Below are 14,740 nucleotides of genomic sequence, written 5' to 3' on the forward strand. Positions count from 1 at the left end.
ATAAAATAAATCAACAGTAACAAGAAATGTGATTGTTTGTGATATAAAATTTGCAATTTGTTTTATATCTTTAAACTAGCACCAAATGATAAGGCCTAATTTATTCATGGGGCAATACCTTATACTTTACTTTATTCATGGGGCAATACCTTATACTTTACTTTATTCATGGGACAATACTTTATACTTTACATTACTTTATTCATAGGGCAGTACCTTTACTTTACTTTTTATTCATGGGGTAATACCTTATACTTTCGAAACAAAACTCAAGAGAAAGGATTACTCCTTCGTTTCAGACTTCCATACGAATCTGGCTGAGTCGACTGTTCCCCTCTTACCACTTCATAAGGTACAAATGTCTCAAGTACTTCTTTCTCATCAACGTAGTCCTCGAAACTCATATTGTACAAACCTGCTGCCAGAGGTTTCACTTTTACCTTCTTGGAATTGGAATGCTTACTAACCCTCGATCTAAGTTTTGCCTCATCGATCAAATTATATTTTGACACCTCTGAGGGTTTGGTTTTTTTTCTCAAATTGTCGGCTAAAATGAAATTATTAAAATTATCATCCGAAGGTGAAACATCCGGTTTCTCAAATACTGTAACCTTGCTCTGATCATTAAATGAAATGAAATCTTTAGTTTCAAAGTCGGAATCAGTAAATTCTTGTTTTTCAGTAATAAAAGGATTAGTATTGAACGGAGCTGCCCCAAACATATCCTTATTGACTACTGGTTGAGGATATTCTTTTTCTCTTCTGATATTTTCATTTGGTCTGTGTTTTTTAGGTTTTTCAACTTTTGAAAAAGGGGCCATTGCAAAGACATCTTCAACTTCTAGTGTTGGCGAATCAGATATATCCAACTCGTCATCTGCCAGTAGAGGTTTTTCTCCATAGCTATGACCGACAAAACAGTCTTGCTCTTCCAATAACTTTGGTTTATTTTTCAGAATAATTTCTTCCCTAGCCATGCTCTCTGTTTCTGCATGATAAGCGGATGAGCCACAAGTCAAAATGCTTTCATTAATAGTTTCTGTTTCTTCAACATTACCTGATACATCTTCCATTTCTCTAGTTTGCAAGTCAGTAGCAGAACCGATTGAATCATCTGAATTACTTGTATTTTTTGTCCTTTGTTTGAACTTTAATTTTTTTTTTCTTGTACTACCTAAAACAAATAAACATGCATGTCATTTTTCTGAACATGTTACTTTAAAATTAAAAACATTAATAATAATATAAATTACAAGTTTTATATAAAGGATGTCTGATATAAATTGGCTCGAATGGATGACTAATCCAAAAATACCAGAGAGAAATATTGTAGGTCTACATCGATAGCTTCACCAACTGCTATTGCTATTTAATTAAGATGCTACATGTCTGGTGAAAACTTAAGGTTTACATGTAACACCTACTTTTTAATGCTCACATTATAATTGTTGCTAATAAGTTATGAAAGACCAAGCAAAATACATTTCAATATCTTCTAAATTAAATATTTAACACCATTTTGTTACCACTGTACATCGATATCACTATGTATTCTTTTTATCCTATTAAAACTAGTATTTTTTCATAATTATGAAATGGACATTGATTTTATGAATTAAAATTTTTTATTGAAACATTGACTATAGTAACAACAATAATAAGAAAGTAGATGTTATTTAATGAGATGGTTTGCTTTTCCTTTGGGCATAACTGGACAAGTGTCTGGTCATAGTTAAAAAGAAATTGTAGTTGCTGAAAATATGGAAGTAGACTAAAACTTTTTTCACTAGCATTTTTTTTTTTTATAATATCCTCCATTTGGTTGGGAAAAGTATATTAGCCGATTTATAATGGACACTCTGTATATAGTAAAAAATAGATTTCCAAGGAATTACAATTGAATTGTATGTATGAGAAGCCAAGAGGTGGAAGTGATAATTTTGAGAATAAAAGTTTTCTTAGCTATTTACTTGAGCCCTGACCAAATTTTGTTAATATACACACGTTAATTTGGTTCAGGCACAGGCAGATAACAAAATAATTTTTTATAAATGAAATTGTCACTTGCACCCCTCAGCATCTCAATTTTTTTCTTCTTTCAAATATAACAAATAGTAAAGCAATTTTAATCAAGGGAAATTTAAGAAAAACATAAATCTTTTTGACATCTGAATATTAACCAAAAAAGTTTTGTTAAGTCTGGTGACATAATAAAAACTTTAATAAACTTAACGATTTTAAGGAATACATAAATCTTCCTGACGTTTGAATGCCCGTTTGTTGGTCATTGGGCTCTTACATTGGCATTCAAATATCAATTCTCTTGAGTATCTGGTGGGATACTAGAGAAAAGTAATGGTCGAAACATTGGTACACTGGTATAAAAAAATTATCATTTTCTATTTTAGATGTCAAAAAAATATACTGAGGAAGATGTTATAAATGAGATCAATGAGGTGTGCAACGTAGCAAAAGTTCAATAAACAGGAAAGAACTATATTCCTCATGCTACTTAGATATAAAAATTAAAATGTGAACCACGGATTGAGATGAATTTGCAAATGAACTATTTTATAAAAAGAAATAAATTAAAGAATATATTTAATCATAAGGGAAATCTATTTGTTTGCTGAGTCTGTTGTTTGGCTGACATAACTTACAAAAAAAATCTGGTGCACGCATCACAACTTTCACTTACCATCTAACTTACATCCTCAAATTTTGAGCAGATTGCTTGTTCAAATCATCATGTTTTTTTGTTTGAACAAAAAAATCCAAGACCAGAATGGTGGAGGGGAGAATTTGGAACAAAATATTATTATTTTTCTGTTGCTATAAAAATACATGTTTAGGTTTCTTAAGGTGGGAATAACAAATATTAACTTTTATCCTGTTAATAATACAAAGGATTAACTAAGGACAAAGTTGTAAACATATACTTACAATCAGGAGGGCACAGTTTTTTTTTTTTTTCAATCGAACCTGCCTCTATTTTTCCTTCTGTCTCCTTTAGTTATTAATCAAAATTTTTAATATAGTATTTAATACATTTATAACAAGATGGAAAAGAGACAAACAGATGAAGGTGAAAACTCGAGTGGGCATCTCTAATAGCTTTAGGGTTAACAGTGGCTTAAGATAAGAAGACCCATTATCAGCAGTACTGTTCACCCTCGTCCTAGAAGTTGCCATTAGAAAAATAAGGACAAACCCGGGTGGCACCATTTACAATAGGCTCACACAACACATGGCTTATGCGGATGATGTAGTCATCACAGGGAGAACCAAAACCACTCCGATACAAAAGTCTTTCCAGGAAAGCAAAGCTTTTGTTGTACAAAACAATAATTAGGCCAGTGGTAATGTATGGCAGTGAGACATGGCCTCTAACCAAGGAAAATAGAAGAGCTCTACTGGTTTGGGAGGGAAGAGTCCTAAGAAAGATCTTTGGAGCCGTTAAAGAGGAGCACAGGTGGAGAATCAGAAGCAATGACAAAATAAAGAAATTGTAAGGAGAGCCTGATATCCTCTGTGCTATTAAGAAGAGCAGGCTAAGATGGTTGGGACATGTGAAAAGGATGGAGCCTTGCAGGCTACCTAAAAGGATGCTAAATGGTGCACCAGGCGGAAAAAGGAAAACGGCCAGACCCAGGCGTCGGTGGCTGGATGATTTGAGATGAATGGGAGTTAAGAATTGGAGGAGTCTCGCTGGAGACTGCGAGGCATGGGAAAGAATGGTGGCAGAGGCCCAGGTCCTACAAGGACTGTAGCGCCCAACAGTGAGTGAGATAACAAGAAGGAAAAGAGACAAACAGATGGTCAGCAAAAAGTATTAAAAAGGAAAAGAGCAATGATAGAATTTTTATCTACTGAAGAAGATAATCTTTCATTGGAGGATGAAGAAAACTCATTGGAAGATTTTGAATTAGATGATCTCTTCACAAGAGCTTTTGAGAGAAACACAAAAACATGACTTAGTTTTGGTGAAATTTTCAATGGATTAAGGGAGTAACAAACAACTTTATTATAACAGAAAAGTTATAAAAATTATTTGAAATCATATTGAAGTTTCATATCTAAGGAAACGTTTGTAACATGAATACAAAGTTATTTTTCCACTAGCTCCAATAATTTAAAGGGGCCAAATTATGTAAATTTTGAAACCAACTGTATTGAGGAGTACAAAGAGAAACAATTTTGTGTTACTTGTGAAATAAATTTGAAAATTTCAATGTTTGCTAAGCGAAGATATTAATCATTCTATTTTTTATGTTTTGTGATTCAAAATAATTTTTCTGCATGTAAAATAAAACAAAATTGTGTTTATCTTAAAACGTTTTTCAGGCTTTCCTATAATCTATTTTATATAAGTGCCTCAAAATATGGAAATACATTTTTTTACTTAACAAAACACACTTTTACCATGTTAAGTGTATACTATAATGAAAATATAATATAGACAGGTAATTTATATTTTTATAAATATAAACTTATATTTTTATTTACTGGTAAATAAAATTAAATTGTGATCCACAACTGGAGCAAAGGTGGTCAGTAGTTGGTGACTGGTGATTTCATAAAATTTTTAAAGTTGAAAAAACAATATTTTAAATAAGAATAATTCAGTACGTAAAACGGAATCTGCCAGTATGTGTAAAAATGTAACATTTTCAGAAATAACAAGAAAGAGTTTGAATAGACGACCCAAATCCTCACAGCGGTGTCAAGTTAGGAATGAAAGTAACTGACACTTTATTTTATCAATAAGATTATCAAATCATATTTTATTGTACCGGCTACTAATCAATTTCTGACAAAGTACCAGATTGTCAAATTCCAAACCATCACATGCATTTTGGTAATAAACACTTAATGAGTATTGTAAATGGATATTAAAGAATCTCATACCTGTTTCTTCATCTGAAGAAATATCTTCCAAATTAAAAGTTAACTTTTCATACTTGGACCTGTCCTGTAACGGGATTTTGACAAACTGGAGGGGATTAATAACTGTAGCATCTGGGGATAGGTTTTCCCGCAATAATGCGTCCTCGACTGGAACATATTCTCTCCAATCCTTTACTTTAATGTCAAATCCTGTTAAATTTCATTATTGAATAATTAAACTAGTTAAAATAAAATTAAAAAAAAAACATTTTTTTAAAATAGGGAGTAGATAGAAAAATGAATATTTTAGATAAAATCAGCAGACATGAAGGAAAAAGGTAAACAATAAAAAAAAGTTTTCAAACACCAGTCTTTATTATTTTATTTATACAGCCACTTTACAATGCATATTAAAACTTTTTAAAATGTTTTGTGCACATTACTTCTTAAAATTTATCAGATGTACAATCAATCAATACTTGACCAGACAAAATAAAATTAAAAGACAATGAATATGAATATTGAAACTGAGTAGATGATAATGAAACAATATAAATAATAACATCATCTCATAACTCATGGCTGTATTCACAAAATAAAGGACTGATATTTGAAATAGAATACAATTCTACGACAATAACAATTTTTCAAATTAACATATTTGACAATTCTAATAAAATAAGACTAAACTGAATAAATACACAGATATATATTTATAAGTAGCACTAAGAGATTATGGAGGTAAAACAATATTGTCTGAAATCTTTTCTTTTTCTTACGATTATAATAAATTCTTCAATCATTACTTAAGTACCATTATAAAATTTTCAACATTGAAATCCCAATGTTCATTTCTAAAACAGCCATTTATTTTTTCTATATTTAACATGATTCACAGGTAAAGAAATAATAAAATAATTATAATTAAAACTTGAAGAATAATATAATTTTCATAATATTAATGGCTGTTCTTACAGACAATAGTCAAATTTTATTGGTTCGTTCAAAGAACAGCTTCACTTAACCCGTAAGAACAGCACCAACTGAACTTATCATTCGATAAAAATAAACATAAAAAACAATAATACGACACTAACAATTATTTTGAAAATATAGTAGTCAGGATTTATATTGAAGCAAAGATAAAAAGAAACAAAATATTAAAAGAACAGATGATTAAATTAATTAAGAGAATTTTGAACACAAAAATGGCTATCTATAATTAGTAACATTAAAAAAAAATAAAAATCTAATACTTTATCACACTTAAATCAACTTTAAATACAGCTTCGCTCTGACAAGAAAATAAATATCAAATTTCCTGACACAGCCACTAATTAAATGATTTAGAACCATCAGCAAAATTAAATCAAATTGAAAATAAACTATATAACTCCAAAAATAATAGAGACAAAAGTATGCACAATTAAATGGTAAAAAATAGTATTTTTAGAAGAAAAATTAAAAAGAGAGAATCACCTGAACATTTTTTAAAATGAATCAGCTGGTAATTAAGGTGAAAAACTTGTGCTACAAAGATCCTTTAACCTTTAAGCTGCAGAGTAAAAAGACTTCTAAGGACAAAACTCTTTATTAATACTTCTCGTTCCAGACATGTTCAAAATGCACATGTACAATGAAAGGTATAAATGTATTTTACGAAGCATTATGATGTAATTTAAGGTTTTAATAATATAATAGTTACATAAATCATTATAATAAGAAAGAATTCAGAGAAATGAAATTGTTTGTGTTCTAATTCCACCATCAGATTAATCTTAAATTATAATGTGTTTTTTAAACCAATGGATAATGTTTAATAAATTATTAATGAGAAAGGCAGAAATATCGTAGGTTTACAAGTGAAATACACTAAGTCAAAAATTGAAGTTTTGAAATTTTTTATAAGAAAAAAATTTTTTTTAATGTTATGGAAATAGAAATTTTACTTTTTATAAACAGATTTTTATGATAATTAATAAATTCTTTGGATTTTAATCTTTTTAACATTTTAGACTGGAAAAACCAAATAAATCAAAACTAGAAAATCTTGACTTAATATGTTTCATTTGTAAGCCGACGATATAGACTAATATCTTTAAATAAAAACTACAATAATTTTCAGATTGAAAAATTATATTCATTTGAAGAACTTAAAATGAATTCTGGAAGATCACTAATTGACCGTGTGTAATGTCAAATAAAAACTCAAATAGTGATAAAATTATTTATATTGAGCCAAGGTTTCACTCCACGTTGTACACTTCATCAGCCCTTAAGTGTTTGCATCTTTTTTTTTTAGCCTTAATGAAGCCCTGCAACAGGAGGCAAAACGTTAGCTATTTACTCATTATTTGAGTTTTTATTTAACTGCACCTGGACCATCTTTCATTTAAAATGAATTCTCATAAGCTGTTTTAAAAACTGAACACCATCCAGCTCAAAAATTTAAATTATCTGATGACAGAAGTATCAATTTAAGATTTCTTTATACCTCATTTTTCATCACAGTATGTCTGTTTGAATTTATTAATTAACTGCAGCAAAAAGATTAAAATTAGAAAATACTTAAAATTTTCATTTTTACTGTTGTCTCTTACTTTAACTATTCAAAACTTCGAATCAACAATCCTCTTAAATTTACAAAATGTTTACTGATTACACGTTTTATAATATAGAATAAAAATTACCTATAATTAAAAAATTATGCAATTTTTTTTCCCTGGTAAATGTTGATTTAATCAATACATTTTCTTTACAGATTTTTATTTTTTAAGAATTTCAGTAATAGGATAATAGTAAACAATGGAAGAATATTTATACATATTGATATAATAAATCATGAGTATAAATTTTAATATATCTAATATAATTACAATAATTAACTAAAACTCGGTAATTCTTATAACGTATATCTGATACAACATTCTAAATACCTCTTAACCATATACCGACAAGAAACTAGTAAATGATATGTCAGTAATAAACTTACAAATAATTCTTTTAACAAAAAAAAAATATTCTAATACTGAAATTCCTTTCATATTCAACTAGATTGAAACTACATAAATATTTTATTCTAGCATTAATTCTTGAACATATTTTTGGCCCATTGAAAAAATTGATAAACAAATGTTTTGAAAGGAGTAGTCTACCATCCTATTTAAAGTAATGTGCACAGCCTTTTCAAAAAAGAAACCAGAGAAAAGTATCGGTAACAGAATTAAGTTTTCATAATAATCACGTCTAAGAAATATTATACAATACATGAATGAGCTTAATATCCCTTAATAGAATTCTTACAACTAAATTGAGTACCTAAAAATTCATAATAAAATATTTTACTTTTCATTAATTATATAACGTACGCAAAACATCTCTTCTGTTTAGCACAAGTATATAATTTACAATGACTAGTTACTGGAAGTACATGAATACATTCTTTAGCTAATATATCAATCACATTTTTTTTTTATGATTTTAAATTAACAGCCTGATTATATTTTTCTAGATAAAACTCTAAACATAAAGTTGGAAATTGCATTTGTATTATTTACAAAGCATAATAGACTAGAAACAGTCAGGATTTTTCATGGCATTTTCAAAAGCAGTTAAAACTACAATGGGAATAACTATTTAAAAATAATTACAATAATAAAGTACTAATTTATACCTAAAATGTATTTTTAACCATAAAAATATACCTTTATATGCAAATACAAAATGAAAAAATATTTTGTGAGCTAACAGAATCAGGTTTAGGCCTTTTTATAACTATGAGAGCTAGCAATAGCAAGAAAATATTGTTACCATAAACAAACTCTAAACTTAGCATGTAATAAATTTTTTCATGTCTTTTGCTAGGATAATTACTGCAAATAATACCAATATATAACAGGGAGGCCAATCGTAATACCATAAAAACTATAATATTAAGTATTCACCACATATATAATTAGCCTCCGAAATTAATTATTCAAAAAACAAAACATTCCTAAAACAATATCTTATTTAAACTCCACAAAACCATATTTAAGCAAGTAATCAATCGTCTTAAACAACTTTCTACCAATACTTGGAAATATAAAAATCTAAACGTTATAAAAATACTACAACAGTAAAGTATTTCTTTTCTTCAATCTACTCTAAAAATAATTTGTGATTTTTTTTTATTCCAAGGATTAAAATAATATAAAATGATACTAAATTTATTTAAGACATAATTTGATTTCCATAATACACAATAATGACTTGAATCGAGCACAGTAAAGAAGGCAATATTTCAAAAATATAATTTTAATACAGTAAAATATGAAATATAAAAGTCATATCCAATCATTTATTTTTAATATAGATCACACCACATTTGCTGTTTTTTTTAAGACATTTTTTCTAAAATTATTATTTTGAATTTTGATTATTGTTAATCAGGGTACGTTTTTCCGGACCGGTCAAGGTGAATTAAATATAAATTTCATCACGTTATATTTACTTATGGTTATATGTTATCATGTAATTTGGTTCCATTATCATCAGTATATAAAGAAACAGTCATATAGTTTTGATTAATTCAAGATACCCATTTTAAAGTATTATTTTGGTCCAGAGCTGGAAGATAAAAAAATCTGTGAATTTGCTTACATTCCATTTTTAGACTAATTTTTTCATTTAATTAAAAATTAATTTTTGGATTCTATTTGAATAAATCCCTCTTTTAACATTCATATTTGATTTAAAGCCAAAAAGTCAGATTATAATTTTATGTTCCTGTAGGCTTCTAAGAAATATCTATTTATAATTTTTATTTCCATAATGCAAATATATATTTAGTAGAATAAAACTTTAATAATAATTAGACTTATTTTGTGCACACAAATTTTTCTTACACATCTCGACACTTCATTATTATACTGCTACGATTTCAGAAAAAAAAAAAATGAATTTCTTTTCCTATTACGAGTTTTTAAAAAAATAAATTAGATAAAAAATAATACATTTTTTGGCTAAATCTTTGTTTATTTTGAGGGGTAGGGGTATCACTGCATAAATATTTGGTCTCTGATAATAATATATGGTATGAGCAGTCATAATCGTCAATTGTTTGCTTATACAAACTTATATGATTGTGATGATTAAGTGTATGTAGATATATCTAGCCATAAATATATCATTAAATACGCCTTAATTCAGTACTAATTATATATTTTTGATTCGTCCTTCTTTATGGCTAAACAAAATAATTTTCAAAATTAACGATGCTCATGTAATCTCTAATAAATTATTACAAAAGAAAATGTCTATAATAATAGAAATTTTTATACAAGTCGAAAGTATGTATTAAATATATACATTATATATTTAAACTAACATACATATGAAATGATTGTTTAATATTGCTGAAACATTCATAATTCCATAACAGCTTCTAAAGATATTGACAAAAAAAATTATTCAAAAAAGTTGACATTCAAAAGGTAAAAAGTTTAAGCTTCACAAAAAATTGAAATTAAATACAATAATTCAAAAATTTATATAATAAATGGGAAAGTTTTTTTTCATTCATAAAATTTTAAAGAAATATTCTTCAAATGGCAGACATATACATAGAAAAGAAATTTGTATTTTTTTTTAATATACACCTGCCCATTCATTTACACTTCATGCATTACAATTTAAAATAACGTAAAAGAATGCAATGCTGGTGTAAGATATTGATGAAAATATTCTTGTTTTTAATGATAAATTTATTAATTTAATTTTGAAAATTTTTATTAAACTGACAATAACTAGATAATTTTGATTCTGACTTCATTTTTAACAAAATAAACACTACGAAGGTTACTTTATTGGAAGAAAAAAAATAATACGTAGTCACTCTTTCATGATACCTGAAAACCACGTCAATTTGTTGTTTGTAATTTTCAAATTATAGTTCAGATCTGAACCCTATTTCTATTGGATGAATAAAGTTATTGTAAAGAATAAAGAGGCGACAACCTTAACAACAATTGCTATTAGAATTAAGAACCATTCTGAAGGGAAAATAGAAAATTATATCCCATAAATTTGTTCAAAATTAAATTAGATCTATATTACATTGAATGTATTAAACAAAGGAAAAAAAAAAGTTTTTTAATTGTAGTTTAAATTTTTATGATTTGTTTAACAATATTTGTAGTAAATACTGTGAAAATACTAATTTATAATTTTAAATCAAAACAAAGAAGGGTAACCATTTTTTAAAAGGATTATAGTAATTTTCATAGCTTTAGAAAAGAAATATTATAGGCACTTAAATCTGATCTTTATAAGAGATATAAAATGGAAGACGGATAAAAGCGTGCAAATCCAACATTGCATAGAAGTGCTGTGTAAATGGAAGGACCGGTGAACAATATGTCTACAATTGATATCATGTAATTTAAAAAGACTTCATCGTAAACATGGGAAACTAGAAGTTACCAAAAACATAAGGCATCATTTATGTGCATTAAATATTGTAAAGATATAGTTAGAAATGAGTTAGGTAAGACAAATCATCATAAAATTAAAAAAAACGTAGTCATAATAATAGAAAGTTTTTATTTGTCCTTTTAAAAAAAATTGTTTTGTTATTTTTTTACCAAACCAAGATATGATTAGAAATGTAATCATTATTAATCAAATAAAAAACTGAGGAGTACTATCAATGAGATATCTGTGCAGGCAGAAAAGTTGAATAACTATTAAGGTACATTCTTAGTAACTATAATAATAATGAACATTTTAGAAGATGATGCCAAGTAACCAAGAAGCAAGCAAACCACAGACTATTATAGGACAACAATTTGATCTTATCTATCAACGATATTACCCACTAATGACTAAAATGAGAAAGATCATAAGGAATTCTGTTATGCTGATGGAATAAGTACAATAGAAAAAAAAAAAGAAGGAAACATTTATAATTTTTTGTGAATGATTATAGCAAAAAATAAAAAAGTTTATAACCTTTAATGCACTAATTATAATAATAATCAAGTAGATAAATAAAAAATGTTTACCGCACAAAATATTATTTATATATTATTATTTATAAAATTGTAGTTGTAATTGTAAAATTACTAAAAAATAGTAATAAATTTATAGTAAAAAAATTGTTTTTCTAAATTCAATGCATAATTTTTAATTTCATAACATCAATGCCTTTGGTGATAGACAACGGGCTGCCCAGTAATGGTCGACATAAAAAGAAAAATATAACAGAAGTTGACAAGAAATAAAACATAGTCTCTCCTATTATATTAAAAAAAAAATGAAATAACTCAAAATCTCATTGAATATTTTATTTGTTTCCTCTAAAAAGTTCAAAAACTACTAAATCAGCAATATATATAGGAAATAAATATTTTGTTTTCAAGATTAGTAAATGTTTAAAAAAATATTTACCAAAAAGGGGAATAGAGCTTACAATTATGAACAACAAATCCTAAACAAAATTGAATTATTTTTATTAACATAAAATTATACTGTCTTAAATTTAATATCCGTCGACCAAACACGAACGAACAGTTGTCCAGCAGAGCACACCTAGTTTTTCCTATGATACCAATTTTGTGGATACATATTGAAAAAGTCAACTGAAAAATGCACAAAAAATACATCATTAATTAAAGAAATAAAGCTATATTTATTTTTAAGAAAAGCATTTCAAAATAGTTAAAATAAATAAAAACGACTCAATATACAATTGTAAACAGAAATATAAAATATTTAACTTTTTTTTTGCATAAATTACTTTTATATATTATTACAGAATTTTTGTGAGATTATCTTGTAAACTTGTTTATTAAATAATTCTGATGTATTTTCCATATTAAAATTAAATTCTGCTTGAATTGAAAGAGCATTTATACTTCTTTCAAAATCATAAGACTAAAGCACTTAATAACAATAAATAGAAAAAACGAAACAAGAACGATTAAAAACAAACAAAAAATCTTATTTTAAAATATTTTTAGACTTTACCAACTATTGATTTCTCTAACCAATTACCACATCTGTTTGTCAACATAAATAAATACATAGAGGAACAAAAACTGGATTTTCATGTTTTACACTTAAATGAACTAATTGAAGGTTGTAACATTCGATTGCAATATCACCATCTTTCTCAAAAAATTATGTTTCCAATACCTCTGTTTCTAAAAAATTTATCAAGATGTATGATTCATGATTAATTCATGTAAACAATAAAAAGATTTTTAAAAAACCAACAGATAAACCTCTGTTCTCAATTATAGATAATTTCCAATTCCAGATTTAAAAATTATTAACGTCCCATGTATCTTCTTTATGAAAATTGTGTTTTCAGTTTCAAGAGCGATTGCTAATCTAAATTAGAAGCAGATTAACTTACAATTAATAAGGAAGGTGTACTCTTGTAATTGTAATTGGCAAACAAAAAAGCTAATATTTTTTCCTGAAAGAATAAATTAAATTGTCAAGTTATTTCACTAGAAATAATAACAAAATAAATGAGTTGAACAGTTCAAAAGTTTAAATTCCCTCTTCTAAAACTTTTATCAAATAATATGTCTCCAGTTGTTTGATTAATGAAAATATCAATGGGAGTAATATGGATGTAATTAATCTTCTCTATAATTAACTCTCTCACCGCCACCTTCATATAATCTCAATTTTTTTAAGAATCACCCATAAAAATAATAACTTAACTAGGGATTATATTGAGATAATATGACAATTGAACAAACAAACATACAAGCACAGACAAGACAATGAGTAACAATAGAACGTAGCAACCAAACACCTAGACTCAACACAAAATGAGCTGGCATCTTCGACATAATTAAACAAACATAATAACCAAAAATAAAAAGACAAATAAAAACTTCACTAAAATGACTACTCACAATTGGGAGTATTATACAGTCACAGTGCACATGGTTTCATAAACACTACACTCTTTATTTTTAAGTTCCTACATTATTATTGTTTTTGCTTTTAATTTCTTTAAATAACTATTCAAAAAACGATTACATAATTTTTAAAAGCGTCAATATAAGATTAATCATACATAATAGCTTGTAAAAGTAGCACAAAAAATTTTATTAACACTAAATCTCCAACGGTACATATCTAAAAACGAACTAAAAAATTGATATTAACTTATTCATTACCTGTAGAAGAAGATGAACTTTTAGTTGCAGTTTTATTGCTTTTCAGGCTTTGTCTTGATGCTAAAAAAATAAATAACATTTTCATATAATTTGAAATAGGCATTGTGAATAATGAATTAAATTAAAATCTGTATCGCTGCAACCCATGAAGGGTTAAGAGTGCAGTACATTGTAGAAGTACTATTACTGGATCAACGGTTGTGCAAGGAGGTGATTTGGTGAGAATCACGCTCGACCCAATTTATAAGGCTGGGTTGGCCCCAGAGCCCACAGGGATGAATCACAGCAACAAAGTAACACAAAATAAATTTGTCCAGCTGGATTCAAACCCGTGTCCTTGGAGTTAGTAGTATTGTACCTTACCACAGTGCCACCACACTCCCAATTGTGAATATATTTTATTATTTAAAATTTTTAAATAATAATCACTTTATCATGTACTTTAGTAATGCCAATTAATAAGGTACCAACTTTTTAGAGGCTGAGTGAGCTGTAAGAGGGTCTCTGACTCTACAGAGATGATCTTATTTTTCTATAACTTCTATTTTATTTTAACAAATATCTTTATCTGATAAAAGATTTCCATTTTGAACAGTAATTGCTTTGAGAAAGGTGATATTATAGTAAATATTATTTCTTATTAATTTATTTACTTTAGGATTTTTTTTAATCCA

At 27.1% G+C, this 14,740-nt stretch overlaps 1 protein-coding gene across 5 annotated transcripts in view; it reads right to left on the reverse strand.

Moving 5' to 3' along the window:
• Nucleotides 1-6: 6 nt before the first annotated feature.
• The window catches only part of Nak (Numb-associated kinase), a 47,304-nt gene continuing 32,570 nt past the window's right edge, over nucleotides 7-14,740 (reverse strand). For all 5 annotated transcript variants that reach the window (XM_014424033.3, XM_014424030.3, XM_067049838.1 and 2 more), the window contains 3 exons: nucleotides 14,067-14,126; nucleotides 4,909-5,097; nucleotides 7-1,174 (listed from right to left, as the gene is read on the reverse strand). In XM_014424033.3, the coding sequence (XP_014279519.1) occupies nucleotides 270-1,174; nucleotides 4,909-5,097; nucleotides 14,067-14,126 (1,154 nt within the window). In that variant the 3' untranslated portion in view covers nucleotides 7-269. The remainder of the gene's footprint in view (nucleotides 1,175-4,908; nucleotides 5,098-14,066; nucleotides 14,127-14,740) is intronic.

Source organism: Halyomorpha halys, unplaced genomic scaffold, assembly GCF_000696795.3.
Source record: "Halyomorpha halys isolate HHAL.00 unplaced genomic scaffold, Hhal_1.1 Scaffold450.1, whole genome shotgun sequence".
NCBI classification, from domain to species: Eukaryota; Metazoa; Arthropoda; class Insecta; order Hemiptera; family Pentatomidae; genus Halyomorpha; species Halyomorpha halys.